Source organism: Gilbertella persicaria (assembly GCF_025201335.1).
Source record: "Gilbertella persicaria strain CBS 190.32 chromosome Unknown B0P05scaffold_32, whole genome shotgun sequence".
Taxonomy (NCBI): Eukaryota; Fungi; Mucoromycota; class Mucoromycetes; order Mucorales; family Choanephoraceae; genus Gilbertella; species Gilbertella persicaria.
Genome location: NW_026251993.1, coordinates 108,414 through 126,173, shown reverse-complemented (window position 1 = coordinate 126,173; position 17,760 = coordinate 108,414). Strand labels below are relative to the sequence as shown.

Genomic DNA, 17,760 nt, shown 5'->3' with positions numbered 1-17,760 from the left:
AAAAAGCGAGTCAAGCAGACATTCTACAAGAATAGCCTTTCAGAACAAAGTGTACCATAACGTGAGAAAATAATAAGACGTAGAGTGTAAAAAGGTTGTGACTTGCAGATAATATCTTTATTTATGCAATTTTTCTTTCTCTTTTTTTCTTCTCGCAAGACATGGATTATCAGAAATTTATTAGTGAAAGAAGTAAAGCAAGAAAACCCTCTGCTAGTAAGTCTTATAGGTTTCAAAAGAAAAAAAAAGAAAAAAGAAAACAAGGATTGATCATGTCTAGTTCGTGCTCTTTCTCCTTACCTTCATCAAAAGGATATGGTAAATGATGATGTACAGCACCATAGACTGATACACAATAGATTTCTTTGGGTGCTGGGCAACCTAATCCCATTACATTTCCTTTTGCTGGTATGAGTATCACGCTCAAGTCTGGAGAAACACTCAATATTGACCATGACCTTTTCAATCGTTCGTTATCGTATGATTTGACTGTAAGTTGAACTCTTGTTCATATCAGCCTTCTTTTGACATTGCTCATGATAGCCTGGGCTGCCTCATTTGAATGATTGGTTGCGTGAACTTCAAAAGAGAGAACACACACCACCTATTGAGTTTGATCTATCGATTGGCTGTGGTTCTCAAGACTTATTGACCAAGGTAAGATGGAATACAAAGCAGTACCTGTTCATGATAAGACATAGGCATTTGAAATGACCTTGAATGACGGGGACGCCATCATGGTAGAAAATCCTTCATATACAGGCTGTCTTTCTTTCCTCAAGACACTGAATTGTCAACTGGTCAGTATCGCTACAGATGCAGATGGTATTGTGCCTGAATCATTGGAAGACGTGTTAGCTCATTGGCCCAATCCTAACCGGCCTCGTGTGCTTTATACAATTCCCTCAGGTGGCAATCCTACAGGTGCCACAGCCACTTTGGAGCGTAAACAAGCTGTGTATCGTATCTGTCAAGCCTACGATATACTCTTGATTGAAGACGATGCTTATTATTACCTGCAGTTCCAAAAACCCCGTATTCCTTCTTATCTGTCTCTTGATGTCGATGGTCGTGTGCTTCGTTGTGACAGCATGAGCAAGATCTTATCGGCTGGTCTTCGTATTGGCTGGATCACAGGTCCAAAGCCCTTATTGGAACGAATCAATATGCACACCATGGTCACTAACTTACAACCCTCAGGTATTCCTCAAGTCATGGCCTATCAATTGCTTCATCATTGGGGCTATGATGGCTTCTTTCGCCATGTAGACCAAGTCGCTCATTTCTACCAGCAAAAACGAGATTGTTTTGTAGCCTGTCTTGACCGTCATCTAAAAGGACGTGCTGAATGGGTGGTGCCTAAGGCAGGCATGTTTGTCTGGCTTCGTTTATTGGGTGTGACAGATACGTTTGAGATGATCATGACCAAAGCTGTCAAGGAGAACGTATTGGCTATTCCCGGCGTTGCTTTTCTTCCTCAAGGCGACACATCTGCTTATATACGTGTCTCTTTTAGTAATGTGTCTCAAGAAGACATGGATGAGGCCCTCAGACGATTAGCGCGTGTGATCGTTGTATAAACTTTATTATTCAGTGGCTACAGCATAAGCACGATAGAATTCTAAACCTGAAGATTCAGATTGAGCAGCCATAGGCGTATTTGCACCCACAAAATAAACATAGCCTTCTTTCAACTCAAATGTCGTATCTTGGCTTGTCAATTGGCCACTGCCTGATGTGACAATCAAGATACTGGGGCCCTGGATAGAGGGATGTTGTTCTGTTTGACCTGAAGTCATGCTTGTCCAGATCACAGCAAATTCATCAATAGGAGGGTCGTACAAGAGAGAGTGGTCAGCGAATTTTTCGCCTGCCATCTTTTGAGATTCCGCAGAACCATAACGATACGTCAACATGTCAACCAACACATCAACATCTTTGAATTTAGGCGTAAGACCAGCACGAACTACATTATCACTTGTTGCCATGCATTCGACACAGTCTATCTCAAATAAGCAACGTATACACGCACATATCTACTTGCCTCCAGATAAATAAGCATGAGGTTCATTCGCACCTAAAAAGATAGCTTGTCCAGGTGCCATGGACACATAGTTCAATAACAAACAAGAAAAGACACCTACATCACCACCAGGATATTGCTGGTCAAGACGGACCAACAGTTGATCCATGGCGTCTTGTGCCTGTGTTTTTTGAAGACGATGAATCAGTTGAGAGAGGCATTGACTGACGTGTTCCTCAGAACTATGCATCAAAGACGAAAACAGTTGTTTCAAGACTGTCTTGTTCTTGGCTTCGTCTTGATCCTTTGTGTCTATCAATGCATGAGCTACATCCTGACCCACCAATTCAGCTAGTTCAGGATAGATCTTGAGGTGATGAGCTATCTCATCTAAAGGTCTAAAACCACACAATGCTTCAAAAGGAGTTAGTGCAATAGCCATTTCAGGCTACATAAAGAGATAAGTAACATTGAAACGCGTATTTTTTCGCCCTCTTTTACCTTGTGATTGGGATCCTTGTAGTTTTCAGGGAATTCCTTAAAGAGACGAGCACCCAATACTTTATCAGGATGAGCTTGGATAGACAATGCTTTACGAATAGACAGGATCTTAAAAAGAAAAGGAAGATCACCATGGTATTGGTCATACACAACCTTTGTGCTGAGTCCAACATTGTTTTTGATGAGGTCTTCAAGTGTGGTATTGTTCTCCAACACAAGAGAAGGCGCGTTGGGATGGGTGCCCATCCAAAGTTCAGCATAAGGTTTTGTGGTATCAATGGTGGTACCTGAAGCTTGTGCATAAGCAGCCACTTTAGAGACATCACCCAACTTGCCCCAATCATAAGACTGAGTCTTGCATTGCAAACGATAGATGGCACTCATTAGAAATAAAATAAAGAAAAAGGTACGTTGAAGAAAAAAATATGCTTTTAAATAGTTTCGGTCAATGAATTTTTTATTATTTCTGCCCAAGTTTCTTTTGTGTCTTACTCCAACGTAAACCACATGCATTACAAAGTCTAGATGAGATTAGATAAGCAGTCATGACCAGTCTACACTTACGTTTTTGGTCCTTGAGGTCCTCTTCTCCATTCAGGTGCTTCTGTTGTACCACAATCTGTACAGATGCGTTCTTCATCTTCTTTGTCCATACGTTTCTAAGCTTGTATGAATGTTGTTACTGAGAGAGGGAGAAAGAGAAGAAAGTCAATATTACCTTTTTTCCTAATCTGATGGGATCGGATGCTTTGTTTTTGATAGGCAAAGCATTTACTGTTGTTAATTCTCCATTCTTAAGGCCTAAAGAAATCCCTAAGGCACGTTCACCCAAGTCATATCGCAAACCAGTGAACATGGCTAAACTTTGGTTGATATCATAAGAGGCACTCACACCTTGAGTATATACATTAGAAGCAGGCATGTCTTCATCCTCTTCACTTGAATCATGAGCTTTCATTTTCCGCTTGATCATGGCCAATTTTCGCTTCAGCATTTCATTTTCCATTTTGAGATCGAGAAAGGCGTCTATGGACTGTGATGTTTCTGTAGGAATCCGTCTTGCATGACCAAAAAACCCATGTTTATAAAACTGTCCTCTTGTTTCCAATGTGGTATATTTCCCATCTTTTCTCAAAAATCGATACACACATTTTAGTGTGCGCATCATGGATTGGGATTGCTTAAGTTCACGTACAAACATGTCCACGTCATCCACATGCATATATTCAGTAAAAGCATGGCCTACAAGCTCATTGGGTTTATAGCCCAAGAACTCACTCGAGGCAGGTGAACAATAAATAAAGACAAGATCACCGTTGAGTACATGAACCACATCACGCAACGACTCCAAAATATTGCTAGACCAGTTTTTTCGACGAGTAAATTCGCCTGTGTTATGGTTGAGATTGAGTTTGATGATTTGTTGCGTATCCATGAAGAAAAAAAAAAAAAGTTTAATCTGTGTAAGCTTCAGTTCAGGGATAAATTGAAGGTCAGATAAGTAAAGTACCTGATTCTATTGATCATAAAAACACAGTTGATGACAAATGCTTAGGAACATGTACACACTCTCTAATGTATCATGCAAGGCAAACCCCCCCCTATGGTATGTGTTGGATAAACAATAGCATACCATGTTGCTTGAAAAAAAAAAAAAGGGAGGGAGGCGGCTGTTTGTTCCAAATTTGGAATGTTGACGCGTTTCCTAAATTACGCGACTTTTTCTCTCTCCCTCTTTTTTCTTCGTTTATTATATTTAGCATTGTTATCAAAATGTCATCAGGCAAAGTATACTCAGCCGTATACTCTGGTGTACAGGTATACGAAATGATGATTCATGGTATTGCAACCATGGTCCGAGGAGAAGATTCCTATTTGAATGCAACACAGATTCTTAAAGTAGCCGGATTTGAAAAAACAAGACGTTCAAAAATCTTGGAAAGAGAAGTACTTATTGGAGAACATGAAAAAGTACAAGGAGGTTATGGTAAATACCAAGGCACATGGTAAGAAGTGATTTTTTTTCTGTTTCTTTACTCATGAACCTGTAGGATTCCATTTGAAAAGGGAAAGGAATTAGCTGAAAGATACGAAGTCTTGGACAGTCTCATGCCCTTATTGAATTTCGACCCTTCTACACTAAAGAATGAAGAAAAGCATGATGATGTGTCTTCACCTTCCAAGACACCTCTCTTGTTACCTGCACCACCCTCACCCAAAGCACAAAAACGACCTAAACACACTCAATCACAAGCACGCAAGAAGCTCAAGCTGGTTGGTGTCTCACCTGAACCAATTGGACCTGAAGATGCATTTTATGAACACCATCGCAACTTATTGATGAGCATCTTCTTGTCTGATAATCCAGACGATGTGCCTTCTCTCTTGTCTTCTGTTTTGTTGACCAAAGACTTGAATATTGACTTGGTGATTGATGAACAAGGTCATACGGCCCTTCATTGGGCTGCTGCTTTGGGTCGTGTACGTGTGGTTGAACTATTGATTCAGAATGGGGCGAATGTATGTCGACTGAACTATGAGGGAGAGACGCCTTTGATGCGGGCTGCCATGATCACGTGTTGTTATGAAAAGAAATGTTTTATGGAAATGGTGGAAATGTTGGCCGATTCAGTTCACGTGACAGATGATCGAGGTCGAACTGTGTTGCATCATATTGCTCTGACAGCCAGTGTAGAAGGGTATACAGATGCTGCTATTTACTACATGAAGCGGTTTGTGAAAGCAGTTCCAAAGAAAAGTATTTTGAAGAACATTTTGAATATCAAAGACACTCAGTATTATGAATCTGCTTTGGCCATTGCACTTCGACTTGAATGTCAAGATATTGTGGATGTGCTGATCAAACAAGGTGCTACTGTAAGTCATATAAATGTATACTCTGTCTTATCAGATTAGGATCCTTTGATTACCAAGATGGAAGAAGAACAAAACATGGAGTTTGATCCTGTTGATTACAAGACAAAATCGAAAGGACCTGACATGATCAAAAGTAAGTTGTTGTATATAAGACACAGCCTCATTGTTTTTTTTTGTTTTAGCTATGCAACATATGATTGAAAAACTAGAAGATGATTACCAAGAACAATTACGAAAGAAAGACATGGTTGCATTTGAACTTCGAAGAGAATTAGGTATGGTCAAATATGAATTAAGAGAAGCACAACGTCGACTTGATTTCCCAGTCTCTATGCAGTTAGCAGAAGCACGTAAACGCATTGCTCAATTAGAGGCTCAAGTATCCCAAGAAGAACCCATGATCATTGATGAATCAAATGAAGAAGAAGACAAATCAACCAAAGAACGTAAATTAGAAAAGAAGATCAAATCACTACAGTCACAGGCAGACATGAACATCAAGACGATTGAACGACTACAGCATGAGTTAGAAGCAGAAAAGAAACGAGCGCATGACAAGGAAATGGAATATCGTCGCCTTATTGCCGCTAGTTGTGGATTACCTATAGAGCGTATTGATGCACTTATAAAGCCATTGACATTGGCTGTTGAAAGTGATCCCCCAGACTTGGACATGGCTCGCGTCATTGCCTTGATGGAAAAACCCACTGCCTAGTCTTTTGTTTGTAAATAACCTTTATTTTGTGTATATATTATATATTTATTAAACACCACCTCGTTTAACTTGAAAGAAGCTCTTGATCACAAAGACCTGTAAACCAGCCATGGAAATAATAGCTAAACTTTCCAACATGGCAAACCAAAAGATACGTCCTTCGGTAGAAACTACAGTAGCCGAGTTACGGTTTTCTCTTGTACGGAAATACTTTTGAGTACGTTGAATGTTGGTTAAGTGACCTTGGATTCTAAATACAGATTCTTCCATTTCTGTCATGGTCACAGGCTGTTCTTTGCCTGAAGCATCCTTTCTAAATTCAGGACGAACTTCATGTTCCATCATGATCTCGAAATCAACTAATTTCTCTGCCCAGGTAGACATATCATTCGAGAAACAGAAAGCATATTCACCCACTTGGTTAGCAGTAAAGACATAGTCGCCCTGGCGTTCTTGTTCTCCACTCAACACAACATCTTGATCAGGACTCAAGACTTGATAGTCTATATCAAAAGATCCACCTTGTTGAACCTATACAGATAGATACATCAATGAGACTTGTCAGCCATATAGAATTTTTTTTTCTTTACCGCGAAATATAAACCGAGTTTTTTGCCTGGTATATCCACCCATTGATAGAAACAGGCTTTTTCGTTGGCTAATAAGCTATATGTTAAAGCTGTTGCTTGTGTGCCTGTAGGTCCAATAACAAGACTGGTCAGTAATACCACAAGTAAATAGAAATAATACATGCTAAAGAGAGAGAGAAAAAATAAAAAATTCATTTTCCCCTTTTATTAATTTCATCAAGTTGGCAGCTTTTTATTGGGGCGTAATATTGACTTGTTTGATGCCGATGGATACACGCACTCTCTCTCTCTCTCTCTCTCTTTCAATGATGTTACTTTGTGAGTTTGAATACATTACAAGTAGATATTAAGAAAGAAAAAAGAGTTATTTATTAAAAAAAAAAAAGAAGAGGGTAAACAGACAAGTGTAGTTTTAGTTGGATAAGATGACAGTAACAAAGTCTAAAGAAAAGTAAATAAAAAGACATGGATAGATGTTCAACTTACCAACATAGTTGATACGACCATCTTTACCAACTTCAACTTCCTTTAAAAGTTCGTTCACTTCATCTTCACTTAATTTCTCACCAAGATTGGTCAAGACTAAAATATATGGGCTTAGTTAAAAATAATAATAAAAGGTCATTACCATAGCGTAATTCACCAGCAGAGATGTAACCATCACCTTCCTTATCAAAGACTTGGAAGCCTTGAATAAATTCTTGAGATGTACCTGCAGGCTTGAAACCATCAGGACGTGTAAGGATAGACAAAAAGGTACCAAAATCAATATCAAATTCTATAGAGAGGATTGTCAATAGGACAGAACCACTTTTTTTTTTTATACATTACCTTGGGTTTCAGGAACATTTTTAGATTTAGCAGTATCCTTAACGAGTTCAGCAACTTCAGCTTGAGTAGGGTTTTGACCAAGGCCTCTTAAAAGGTCACCAAGGTTAGCAGAAGAGACAGTACTGTTGCCCTTCTTGTCATATAAAGAGAAGGCTTCCTTCCATTCTTTTTTAAAAAGTTTAGATGAAGAAACCAGATGAACCCCCCTTTTTTTTACTTACCATCGAGTTGTTCTTGAGTAGGCTATATATAAGAGAGATGGAGTTAGATGACTAGGATAGTTTATAGGGTTAATACATACTGCTTTGCTCATTGTAATATAAAAGACTAAATATAAAAAAAGGGGGAGGGGAAAAAGAGAAATAAGGAAAATAAAATAAAAACACGTCTATTTGGAATGGAGATTCAAAGTAGTCTGCGTGACCCATTTGACTTTAAAGACACTTGTTCTAAATTTATTCTCTATTAGCAAAATCACCAAAAGATGCCATATAATAAGTGGATCTGATCTTGTTCTCAGGAGACAAAAGTTGCTCTTTTGTAGTGATACCTAAAAAGAGAAGATAGATTCAATAACATTGTATTGACACACAAACACTATTACCTGTCAAAACACATAAAGTATCAAGTCCACCATTAGCACCAAATTCAATGTCTGTGTCTAATCTATCACCAATCATACATGTCTTTTTAGGGTCAAGTTGGTACCTAAATAATGTCAGTCAAACATATAATTATCTGTATCTTTCTTACTCGGCAAAAATAGCCTTCATCATATTTTGAGCAGGTTTACCCAAGACAGCATCAGGACGTCTACCAAGGGCATTGATAATAACAGCAGCAATGGATCCTGCACCAGGATAAAATGATCCATGTTGAGGAAAAGTAGAATCTTCATTAGTGACAATGAAATAACATCCTTCGTTTCTTTGCAAATAAGCAAATGCTTTGGCATATTTCTTGTAATTGACTTGTGTATCAAGGCCAATCACCACGGCGCCGACCTAATGATAACAATAACAATAACAATAAGCTGGCGTGTTATACAATCCCTTATTTATACCTCTTTATCATCTGGAACAGGTTCATTATCAAACAATCCAGAGTCTTCTTCACCGCCACAACTACGAATGCCCTCCGAAGCCAGTTCATCACGAATACCATTCATACCAATGATATAGACTTTTTTATCTTGAGGAAACTTGAGGACATGCTTAAGGTAGGAAGCAGTAGCAAAAGCAGAACTAAAGACTTCTTCCTATAAGAATGATTGTCAGATCATGTCTATCCATCCAATGAACCTACCTCTGTTGCCTTGACACCAAAGCCCTCAAATTTCTTTAAAAAAGAAGAACGCGACTTGGTGCTGTTGTTTGTTACAAAAAAGATACGCTTGCCTTTTTTTTTTTTTTTAGAAAAAACAAAACAAATGGCTGTTAGATATATATATATATATTTGTACATGACTTACCTTTTTCACGCAAAATAGTCATGGCTTCCTTGACACCTTCTAACATGCGATTACCTTCCCATAAGACACCTATTCAAGTATAAATGACTAATATATACACTTTTTTATTTATTTACCATCACAATCAAACAAGAAATTGTCATATCTGTCGAGAAAAGCTTCTCTTTGTTCTTTTGTTTCTAACAAGTCAAGCATAGATACTAACAAGAAAAAAAAAAAGAGAGTAAAAATAGAATCGGGTCTTCTTTCTGAAATACAGGAGAGCGGATAATTCGAGTGTGTCCCGGAATTTGAAACAAGTAGAGTCTTTAAGAAGTGTTTTTCAGTGCCTTATTTTCATTTCACTCTACAATGTTGTTTCTTAACACAAACAAGAACAGAATGTCTTTATCGAAACTAATGAAGTGAAAACCAAAGATGCGAAAAGAAATAATTAAAAGACGGATAAAAAACTGAAAATAATAGTAAAGCTCGAAACTTCAAGAGATATTTACTTAAAATAGCTTTAATGCTAAGGTAGGATTGAATGGTATCGTCAAATAGGATAATGCCTTAAAGTTTGGCATAAGTGGAGTGTCCCTTAAAGAAATTCTGAGTTTAAATTGGTAATTTCATTTCAAAAACTAAAATCGAAAAAAGAAGAGATTTAGAAATCTAAGAGAAATAATGGACTAAAAGTGCCTAAAAATAAAAAGCTATCAGAGAAGTGTACTAACAAAGTTGGTAGATATCAATAAGGCACATTGCATGATGTAGAGAAAGTAGCATGTTGAATATCAAGATAGTGAAATATTCTTCAAAAACGTATTCTCTGTTTCTGAACCGTAGCATACACTTTTTATAATACTTTTGCAAATCTCGCACTTTAAGCGTGTTTTATAGACCTATAGAAACAATTTATACTAAAATATACTATATCTACAATGTCTCTATTGTCCACAGATTGAAAAACAGTGAAAATTAAAGACTTCTTCAAGGTACCATAGGGGCAAAATGACGATTTTTTGATGTATGTTCAAACATAGGAAACTCAAAAAAAGGCAATTTGAAGGCAGAGATAATGATTTATGTTGAGAACCACTCGCGCCTACAGCGGGCTGCTAATCTACAGGTGTTATTGTTATTGTTTGTCAGATGGATTCAAAAAGAAAGGTAGTTTATGTTGGAAACTTACTTAAAAACTCATAAAAAAGTGGGTGCTTTTTAGAGTGAACAACGGAGTGGATAAATTGTTTTCTAACCTTTCCCTTTCTACCCGGTACTCTATGAATGTCGGTTTAAATATGTCTGAGAGAGGGAGTGATGCATAAGAAAACCGTATTTTGTATTTTTTGTATTACCGTCTTCAAAACATTTTTTATGAATCTAAGAGTGGTTCTAGACAATGGATTCTGGCACTCTTAAAACTCCTTTTTTTTTTAGAAGTTACTGTTATCAATAGGTATACTAAGGCAAATCAGTATGGCCAAACAATAGAGTACTATAGTAAAATGTCTAAATGTAGACCTTCATTTGTCTAAAAACAGCCAGATGTAAAAAGCGAACTCTGTGTGACTGTAAATCGAGAGTAATTAAACAATAAAAAGTCCGCTTAATAAACGGCATGTTGGATGTACAAATCTTTATGCCCTATTATTCTCCCCCCTTTCTTCTCTCTTTTTCTTTTTTCTTCTTCTTCTCCTTTATTAAAGTATGAAAGAAGCAAGCCCTTTAAGACAAGTGTCTGGGCCTGTCTATTCTACGTAAGTCTATTTTGTATAGATTGTTGTTTAACCACTACAATAGAGACCTCGATGTTGTATTTGAAGAAAATGATACACATAGTTATGGTTTGAACTTTTTACGAAACAAAAATTACTCAACAAGACCTCGGGCTGGTACGATGCCTTCTTTTGTTCAACCACCTGAACTTCATCGCAACACAGCCTTGTTACTCAACACGATGGAAGCAGGTCGTCATCGTTCAGGTTCACTTAACTTACCTGACGCCCCTATGCATTCTTTTTGGTCTGCTCCATTATCTCCTTCTTCTGAACAGCTAATACAAAACGACAATGATTTCTCTATTGCTCGTACCATGCGATCCTTGGGCTTAGAGCAAGAAGAGACAAAAGAACAACAAGAAGAAAAAAATGAGTCTCTAGGTTTATTTCATCAGGCAACACCGCCTGAGTTCTTATTGCCGAGTCGATCACTCTTATCAGGTCAGAATCGACATCGATCTTATTCAGTGAATGCCACTGCTCACTATGAGTTACCAGTACCCACCATGCCGAGTGCGCTTGAAGGATTTAATCGACAACAACAGAACCGTCCTCGGGCATCAAGTATGGGGCGTGCAGATGGCGTACCGAGTACTTCTATTTGGAATCCTACGACCCGGTCTCCTTTAGTGTCCATGACAGAAGAAGAATACCCTACTTCTCTGTCTTTAGGTGATTCAGAATTATTAGCCAATATGTTGCACCCACCTCAAGAAGACATGGAAGAATTAGTTGAGGTAGATCTATTGTCTAAGCTCATTAAGCTCATCCTTCTTCTTATAGAAACCTTATTTGCATTATAGCCAATCGACACCCACCACCACACGGGAGACCCATTTACTCAATCAACAACAACAACAACAGCAACAACAACAAGTGAGTCGTTCACTCTGGGTTGGCAATATTGATCCCTCTATCACGATTGATCTATTGACCCAAGTGTTTTCTAGTTTTGGTCCTATTGAAAGTGTACGTTTGTTGGTTGAAAAGGAATGTGGATTTGTGAATTTTTTTCAGTTGGAAGATGCAATCCGAGCCAAAGAAGAAGTCTTGGGGCGTATGGGAGGTCGTATTGGGTCATGTATTGTTCGTATCGGGTTTGGTAAAGCAGATGCAGCCACGACAGAGACCAACGTATTACAGCCTACGCGTGCTTTATGTAAGTCAATTTGTATACGCTATGTTGTTGATCATATGTAGGGTTGGGCAATATACCGAGCCATACAACACCTTCTTGTCTCCAGACAGTCTTTTCTCGATTTGGTCTGATCGAATCGGTACGTGTCTTGTCGCATAAAAATTGCGGCTTTATCAATTTCGAAAAAGTGGCCTGTGCTATCAAGGCCAAAGATGCTGTGTTGGCGAATGAGATAGAAGGGTTTGGAGGTACGCGTGTAGGGTTTGCTAAAATACCACCTCCTCTTCAGCAGGAAGACAATCGACCTGAAGAAATGATAGATACAATCATGACATGGCAACATGAATTAGCTGATATCATGATATCCCTGGGTGTAGATCAACCAACTGCATTTTATTTTGTTCAAGGTAAAAAAATAAAAATAAAAAAAAGGAACCTAAAGTCTGACTGGATAGATTTACGTATGCACCATACTTATTTTGATGCCATACCTGCTGTACCTGAGCTGAGCACACATCGAAAATTAGATGCTGGACGCCTTCGTGAGATGCGTAAACGAATGGACCATGCTACAGATAAACAAAAAGAAGCAGAAACCATTGCCTACGAATGCTTGGACGATATAGCTGAAATCAGTAGTGGTAAGTAAAGTGAGTTAAATGATGTTCATGCGATTCAAATGATGGTAATAGACTACATTGGTAACACAGTCGTACAACGTTTATTTGAGAAATGTACAGAAGAAACAAAGACAAGCATGTTAGAACGTATTGCACCTCATTTGGCAGCCATCAGTGTCCATAAGAACGGTACATGGGCTACACAAAAAATCATTGACCTTGCCAAGACACCAGCACAAATTCGGTTGATTCGTCAATACTTGCAACCGTATGTGCCTCCATTATTGTTGGATCAGTTTGGTAATTATGCAGTTCAGTGCTTTTTACGCCTGGGTGATTTCGAACAAGCACAGTTTATTTTTGATGCGATGGTTGAGAAATTGATGCCGATTGCTCAAGGAAGATTTGGTGCTAGATCCATGCGTGGTATACTAGAAAGTGACTCTATGACAAACCAACAAAAGGTCAGTGCTACATGGCATCATTCAATTAAACTCATCCCTTTGTTAGCTCTTTGTGGCTGCTTCACTCTGTCAACATGCTGTGGCTTTGTCTACCAATGCCAACAGTGCTTTGCTTTTGACTTGGTTGATTGAGTCCACAGAGATTGAAGGTCGTTGCAAGACAATGGCATCTCGACTCATACCTCATCTATCTCAACTTTGTATTCATAAAATAGCGTCTCAAGTCATCTACAAACTGATCAACCAAACCACAGAACCTGAAGCACAACAATTGATCGTACAAGAATTACTAGACAATGATCAGACATTGAATGATATCTTATCAGATCAAGTCCGTGGTTTGACCTTTATTCAGAAAGTAGTTGTCTGTCCTGCCCTTTTGTCACCTACTCGACAAGCCATGTCTAAGAAAGTATGCTCAGCACTCCAAACACTGCATGGTCCAGGACATAAAAAACTCTTGGGACTCTTGTTAGAGTCAAGCCAAGAGGATTAATACCCTTGTTTCCTTGATGGAAATATCGTTTTTTATATATATATATATATATACATTTCCAGAAATTGTTGTCGCACCAAGATGTCGCATTTTATATATTTTGCACTATAGTTTTTCAACGTTTGCGACATTACTTCTTGGAAACACTGTATATATATATCAAAAATAAAGCTCTGATTTCTATTCTTTTTCTTCTTTATTGGATTCATTTTGATGGCTTCGTTTTCCATCTTGTTGTTGATCTCGCTTCTCAAAACGAATTCTTTCTTCCAATACTGTCTGTTTCTGTGATTGAATCGTCTGATCCATATCTTTTGTCAACTTCTGTGGCAAATAATACAAAACAGGTTGTGTGGATGTCTTTAAGAAATGAGCCAATTTTTCATTCTGAAGAAGATCTGATAGTTCCTATACCATTATTTAGTTCCTCCATTGAGCTCTATGCCATCCTACCTTTTTTCTTGTAATAGTCGTTTCTCTTTTTCAAGTTTTTGTTCTGCCAACCTAAGTTTCTCTTCTTTACGTGCTTTTAATTTCTCTTGAAGTTCTTTTCGTTCTTGTTCGAGTTTTTCGTGTAGTTTGTTGTTGATAGCTTGTCTGTTCTGATTGACATGACTATCTTTCTCTGTTTCGTCTTTAAATTTGTTTAGTGTGCCGATCAAAGCACCAAAGAGACGCTTGTTGCGTGTTTTTCCCTTTTCATCTTGATCTAATAAACGAGGTCTTTTGACCTGATGATGATGAATAATCTTGACTTGAATATTCTCTTTACCTCTTCAGAAGTATCTATATCAGGATTCTCCACAGGTCTCTTTTGAGACGTATGCACTACAATACTTGACTGGACCATGATGAACAAAATATATAAAAAAAAAAAAAAAAAAAAAAAAAGAGGTAGACTTTAATGTGACTGTACAGAAAAAAAGGGCGTATGAAATGTAGGTGAAGTAGGACTCTCTGCTTCTTTATAATCATATATTTCCAATGTCTTTTTTGGACTCTCTTGTTCAACTAACAATTGACTCAGACTATCTTCAGAGGCTGGTGTGATACAGACAATGGGGAAAGCACCTTTCAGCCCCGTAGTGACATTGTAACCCAGTGCCCAGCCATCATCAAAATGAAGTGCAAGACAGATAATATCACCTACATGTAAAGCAAGTTCGTCCGCCATTTGAGGAGGGTAAGGATGAATGACCACAAAGAATTCTTCTTTTAAGGGAGTAGGTGATTTCTCATCTTCTTGCACTGTCTCGTGAGGTTTCTTGTAGAGACAATAGACTAAGCCAAACAATAAAAGCAAGACAGCCAAGACACAGCCAACGGCGATACCAGCAATGGTACCCCCTGATAACCGAGATGGACAATCCAGGACTGTTTGACAACACTTGTCTTCAGGATAGACTTTACAATACGCACAAGCATGCATGGTATCATTCCCAAAGCCTATATATATATATATATATATATATATATATACACACATTGTTTAGTCTACTATCTATCTGATCCATAGCATGACATTACCACAGGAATAAGGTTCATTGGCTATACCCGAAATACAATTTTGTTGAATTGTACCATTGTATCCTTCCCATGAATCACACTGATCCATAAAATTAAGCAGGGAATCATTCCTCTGTATTGAGTCAGAACACACGCTTGGGTTAGCTGTGATATCTGTGATACTCTTGATCCAGGCGAGACAGGTACTTTTGCAGAGTGGAGGTGGCGTCAAATGTTGATTAAAATTGCAAGGCAAGGAATAAGCTGGGTTCTGAATCATGCCTGCACATAGTCGAGTGAGTGAATAACGAGCATAAGGGATCGTAGGGTTGTAGTTGGAACTAAGACAACCGAGAGGAAATAAATAGTCGCTTGTGCTGTTGACATACTCAAGTAATCGTCGGTCGAATTCTTCAATGGTGGTGATGTTTAGCAAGAAAGGAAACTCCTGACCTAGTCCCGGGAGACCAATATAGAATGGAGCAAATGCTGAACATACAGTAGAGTTGATGAGAGAAACACAGGTATCTTGTTCGTTCATGAGAGGATATATGTAATAAAGGGAATCAAGAACCAGAAAAGATGCTTTATCAACATACACTGAGTTGTAAAACAAAAGCCACACTGTGTTTTTATTTTTATTTTATAAAAGACAACTCTTTTGAATGAACGAATGGACTTTTTCACAATCACATACATCATGAGCTAACAATAATTCACGCAATGTCATGACTTGGTTTTTTAAAGCATTCACCATGACTTGTAATGATGCATTTCTTGTTTCCAAATACTCTGCTTGTTCAACCATATGTTGTTGTTCATTTTTCTTCTTTTCTCTACATCGATAGGCTATTCATAGAAACATGGGTCAATGTATCTATCTTGACTTATGTTACCTGCGAGTCGATTGCGTTCTAAATGCTGCTTTCGCTTATTAGCTATGGATTCGAGTTGATCTTCAGGTTGATCTTGCCTATAATGATCTAACGATGGTTGCATCGTTATATTCGAATAATAGTAAGGATGATACATGAAAGAGAAAGAAGATGTTTGTTTGATAGGCAAATGATGAGAGGAAAGTTTCTCTTATTTGTCTGCATAAGGGTAATACAAATAAATAAATAAATAAATAAAAGCCAGCACTGCTTTTTCTTTTCATCTCGACATGAAACTCATCAAACTCAAAAGTACAGTGATAGGTGTCCTTGGTTCTTTTTTCACTGTGGTATTGATGTATCACCTTGTTGAACTCAATACTCGTCCTGTATATACGCATTATTTGGATTCAACTGAAATCACCAATTATACCTTATTAGCATCCTTATTGTCAGTACAAGGTAACAAAAATGATCATCTCTTTCTTTCTCTCCTTAACTTTTTATTATTAGATACTCCTATATCTCCAGGCACAACACCCACGTACAACACAACAGATGGGTTGGTATTATACACAGACAAACCAACATCTGCTTTCTTAGACCTTGTTTGTCAATGGAATCATACCAATGTCCATTGGATTACATTCGATACCATGGTGGATTGTCAGCATGTAGTGAATCACAAAATACAGCACAAGTCAGAACTTCATTCGTTATTAGAACAAATAGCACCTCGGGTAGTCATTTATCAAAGTAAAGATGCATGGGTGCCTATGGAAGGCACAACATGGATTCATTTACCTGATGTAGAAGAAATTCATTGGCTATCTGATCTATCGATGGAAGCATTAGAAGCATGGCATACACCTCAAATCAAGCTGATTGTGTCTACCAGTGGTAAAAAGAAATCCATGCAAGTTAAGCGGTTGTTTGAAAGTATCCAGGCTGCCGAGTATCTAAATGATCAGCTAGACTTGTTTGTCTTGATGGATGAGAAGACAGACACAGCCACCATGCAATTTATTCATCGACTCCCATGGAAACATGGCGAGAAACAAATGCGTCATCGTATAGCCACAGTGCACCCCATGCAACACTTTGTGGAATCCTGGTATCCTTCCTCTGACCATGAATACGCTATTTTGTTGGATGATCGTGTCCAAGTCTCAACAGGCTATTATCTCTGGCTTAAATATGCTCTACTGAAATACCGCTATTCAAGCAGATCCACACCTCTGTTTGGCATCAGTCTGTATGCGCCACGTATTATCGACACAGATCCAACAGGAAGACAATATCTCCATAAATCCACAGATTATTGGATGCAACTCCCTTCTTCAACTGCACTCTATTTCCCTGAATATTGGCGTGAATTTCATGACTATATCACAGCAAGATTAACAGATCAATCGATTGTCAAAAGAGGTTCGGGTCGTCCGCATCTCTTCAAGGACTCACTTTTGACCATCTCACGCACCAATCGATGGATTCATTCATGGCGTAAATACTTTGATGAAATGATCTATATGCGTGGTTATGTCATGCTGTATCCTCAGCAGAGTTATGCTACACTCTATCTCAGCTTCAAGAAAGACACGCCTGTCAGCCAGTTATACAATGTGCCTATGACTACCACTGTAGCCACACTCGCAGATCATTTGCCCTTGTTTGATTTACATGGTCAACCTGTACAACAAACACAATTGATAGAACGAGGCCATCAATTACAGCGTAAATTCAGTGCTTGTGAGCCAAAGATAGACCATCATCATGATCCATCTGATATGTTGTGTCCTTTTAGTCGATTGATCCAAGTACCTATTGATCAAGACCATATCCCTATTCAGTCTGTCTCACTCTATAGCTGAGTTTTTTTTTTTTTTGTTA

The 17,760-nt window shown here is 38.2% G+C and overlaps 11 protein-coding genes across 11 annotated transcripts; 4 read left to right on the top strand and 7 right to left on the bottom strand.

Annotated features, from left to right (window-relative positions):
* Positions 1 to 161: 161 nt before the first annotated feature.
* On the top strand, positions 162 to 1,580 carry B0P05DRAFT_474151 (pyridoxal phosphate-dependent transferase; the record flags this gene model as incomplete). The annotated part of the gene is made up of 5 exons (XM_051574770.1): positions 162 to 216; positions 281 to 318; positions 360 to 491; positions 544 to 657; positions 702 to 1,580. The coding sequence occupies 5 exons, from the start codon at positions 162 to 164 to the stop codon at positions 1,578 to 1,580; spliced, it is 1,218 nt and encodes a 405-aa protein (XP_051432797.1).
* Positions 1,581 to 1,586: 6 nt separating this feature from the next.
* On the bottom strand, positions 1,587 to 2,908 carry B0P05DRAFT_580442 (phosphomannose isomerase type I; the record flags this gene model as incomplete). Its single annotated transcript, XM_051582020.1, has 3 exons — positions 1,587 to 2,002; positions 2,045 to 2,471; positions 2,525 to 2,908. 3 exons carry the CDS (start codon positions 2,906 to 2,908, stop codon positions 1,587 to 1,589), a joined length of 1,227 nt encoding a protein of 408 aa, XP_051432796.1.
* Positions 2,909 to 2,950: 42 nt separating this feature from the next.
* On the bottom strand, positions 2,951 to 4,010 carry B0P05DRAFT_550247 (uncharacterized protein). The gene is made up of 2 exons (XM_051579226.1): positions 3,089 to 4,010; positions 2,951 to 3,045 (listed from the first exon to the last, which is right to left on the bottom strand). Exon 1 carries the CDS (start codon positions 3,957 to 3,959, stop codon positions 3,204 to 3,206), a length of 756 nt encoding a protein of 251 aa, XP_051432795.1. The 5' UTR covers positions 3,960 to 4,010; the 3' UTR covers positions 2,951 to 3,045; positions 3,089 to 3,203.
* Positions 4,011 to 4,191: 181 nt separating this feature from the next.
* Positions 4,192 to 6,147, top strand: B0P05DRAFT_550246 (uncharacterized protein). Its single transcript, XM_051579225.1, has 4 exons — positions 4,192 to 4,530; positions 4,576 to 5,401; positions 5,441 to 5,534; positions 5,584 to 6,147. The coding sequence occupies exons 1-4, from the start codon at positions 4,298 to 4,300 to the stop codon at positions 6,114 to 6,116; spliced, it is 1,686 nt and encodes a 561-aa protein (XP_051432794.1). The 5' UTR covers positions 4,192 to 4,297; the 3' UTR covers positions 6,117 to 6,147.
* Position 6,148: 1 nt separating this feature from the next.
* On the bottom strand, positions 6,149 to 6,868 carry B0P05DRAFT_598342 (emp24/gp25L/p24 family/GOLD-domain-containing protein; the record flags this gene model as incomplete). Its single annotated transcript, XM_051583174.1, has 2 exons — positions 6,149 to 6,647; positions 6,707 to 6,868. The coding sequence occupies 2 exons, from the start codon at positions 6,866 to 6,868 to the stop codon at positions 6,165 to 6,167; spliced, it is 645 nt and encodes a 214-aa protein (XP_051432793.1). The 3' UTR covers positions 6,149 to 6,164.
* A 250-nt stretch (positions 6,869 to 7,118) lies between these two features.
* On the bottom strand, positions 7,119 to 9,203 carry B0P05DRAFT_474205 (HAD-like domain-containing protein; the record flags this gene model as incomplete). Its single annotated transcript, XM_051574776.1, has 11 exons — positions 7,119 to 7,147; positions 7,193 to 7,288; positions 7,335 to 7,484; positions 7,538 to 7,702; positions 8,016 to 8,087; positions 8,142 to 8,245; positions 8,291 to 8,541; positions 8,601 to 8,795; positions 8,843 to 8,934; positions 9,009 to 9,077; positions 9,125 to 9,203. 11 exons carry the CDS (start codon positions 9,201 to 9,203, stop codon positions 7,119 to 7,121), a joined length of 1,302 nt encoding a protein of 433 aa, XP_051432792.1.
* Positions 9,204 to 10,625: 1,422 nt separating this feature from the next.
* On the top strand, positions 10,626 to 13,595 carry B0P05DRAFT_550232 (armadillo-type protein). The gene is made up of 7 exons (XM_051579224.1): positions 10,626 to 10,750; positions 10,794 to 11,508; positions 11,555 to 11,930; positions 11,972 to 12,316; positions 12,365 to 12,550; positions 12,602 to 12,993; positions 13,040 to 13,595. The coding sequence occupies exons 1-7, from the start codon at positions 10,701 to 10,703 to the stop codon at positions 13,487 to 13,489; spliced, it is 2,514 nt and encodes an 837-aa protein (XP_051432791.1). The 5' UTR covers positions 10,626 to 10,700; the 3' UTR covers positions 13,490 to 13,595.
* B0P05DRAFT_550231 (pinin/SDK/memA/ protein conserved region-domain-containing protein) lies at positions 13,461 to 14,351 on the bottom strand. The gene is made up of 3 exons (XM_051579223.1): positions 14,262 to 14,351; positions 13,943 to 14,220; positions 13,461 to 13,898 (listed from the first exon to the last, which is right to left on the bottom strand). The coding sequence occupies exons 1-3, from the start codon at positions 14,337 to 14,339 to the stop codon at positions 13,670 to 13,672; spliced, it is 585 nt and encodes a 194-aa protein (XP_051432790.1). The 5' UTR covers positions 14,340 to 14,351; the 3' UTR covers positions 13,461 to 13,669.
* Positions 14,352 to 14,936: 585 nt separating this feature from the next.
* Positions 14,937 to 15,605, bottom strand: B0P05DRAFT_550228 (uncharacterized protein). Its single transcript, XM_051579222.1, has one exon. The coding sequence runs from the start codon at positions 15,534 to 15,536 to the stop codon at positions 14,991 to 14,993; it is 546 nt and encodes a 181-aa protein (XP_051432789.1). The 5' UTR covers positions 15,537 to 15,605; the 3' UTR covers positions 14,937 to 14,990.
* Positions 15,606 to 16,167, bottom strand: B0P05DRAFT_550226 (uncharacterized protein). Its single transcript, XM_051579221.1, has 2 exons — positions 15,892 to 16,167; positions 15,606 to 15,844 (listed from the first exon to the last, which is right to left on the bottom strand). The coding sequence occupies exons 1-2, from the start codon at positions 16,025 to 16,027 to the stop codon at positions 15,639 to 15,641; spliced, it is 342 nt and encodes a 113-aa protein (XP_051432788.1). The 5' UTR covers positions 16,028 to 16,167; the 3' UTR covers positions 15,606 to 15,638.
* B0P05DRAFT_589099 (uncharacterized protein) lies at positions 16,161 to 17,741 on the top strand (the record flags this gene model as incomplete). Its single annotated transcript, XM_051582712.1, has 2 exons — positions 16,161 to 16,332; positions 16,384 to 17,741. The coding sequence occupies 2 exons, from the start codon at positions 16,161 to 16,163 to the stop codon at positions 17,739 to 17,741; spliced, it is 1,530 nt and encodes a 509-aa protein (XP_051432787.1).
* Positions 17,742 to 17,760: the final 19 nt, after the last annotated feature.

Excerpts from the sequence above, each read along its gene's own strand:
- B0P05DRAFT_550247 (XM_051579226.1), bottom strand. The coding sequence starts at position 3,959 with ATGGATACGCAACAAATCATCAAACTCAATCTCAACCATAACACAGGC.
- B0P05DRAFT_550226 (XM_051579221.1), bottom strand. The coding sequence starts at position 16,027 with ATGTATCATCCTTACTATTATTCGAATATAACGATGCAACCATCGTTA. Across the intron at positions 15,845-15,891 it reads AGAACGCAATCGACTCGCAG|CCTATCGATGTAGAGAAAAG; the intron begins GTAACATAAGTC and ends TTCTATGAATAG.
- B0P05DRAFT_550246 (XM_051579225.1), top strand. The coding sequence starts at position 4,298 with ATGTCATCAGGCAAAGTATACTCAGCCGTATACTCTGGTGTACAGGTA. Across the intron at positions 4,531-4,575 it reads GGTAAATACCAAGGCACATG|GATTCCATTTGAAAAGGGAA; the intron begins GTAAGAAGTGAT and ends ATGAACCTGTAG. Across the intron at positions 5,402-5,440 it reads TGATCAAACAAGGTGCTACT|GATCCTTTGATTACCAAGAT; the intron begins GTAAGTCATATA and ends TTATCAGATTAG.
- B0P05DRAFT_550232 (XM_051579224.1), top strand. The coding sequence starts at position 10,701 with ATGAAAGAAGCAAGCCCTTTAAGACAAGTGTCTGGGCCTGTCTATTCT. Across the intron at positions 10,751-10,793 it reads TCTGGGCCTGTCTATTCTAC|AGACCTCGATGTTGTATTTG; the intron begins GTAAGTCTATTT and ends CCACTACAATAG. Across the intron at positions 12,994-13,039 it reads CTATGACAAACCAACAAAAG|CTCTTTGTGGCTGCTTCACT; the intron begins GTCAGTGCTACA and ends TCCCTTTGTTAG.
- B0P05DRAFT_550231 (XM_051579223.1), bottom strand. The coding sequence starts at position 14,339 with ATGGTCCAGTCAAGTATTGTAGTGCATACGTCTCAAAAGAGACCTGTG. Across the intron at positions 14,221-14,261 it reads ATATAGATACTTCTGAAGAG|GTCAAAAGACCTCGTTTATT; the intron begins GTAAAGAGAATA and ends CATCATCATCAG. Across the intron at positions 13,899-13,942 it reads CGACTATTACAAGAAAAAAG|GGAACTATCAGATCTTCTTC; the intron begins GTAGGATGGCAT and ends AATAATGGTATA.
- B0P05DRAFT_550228 (XM_051579222.1), bottom strand. The coding sequence starts at position 15,536 with ATGAACGAACAAGATACCTGTGTTTCTCTCATCAACTCTACTGTATGT.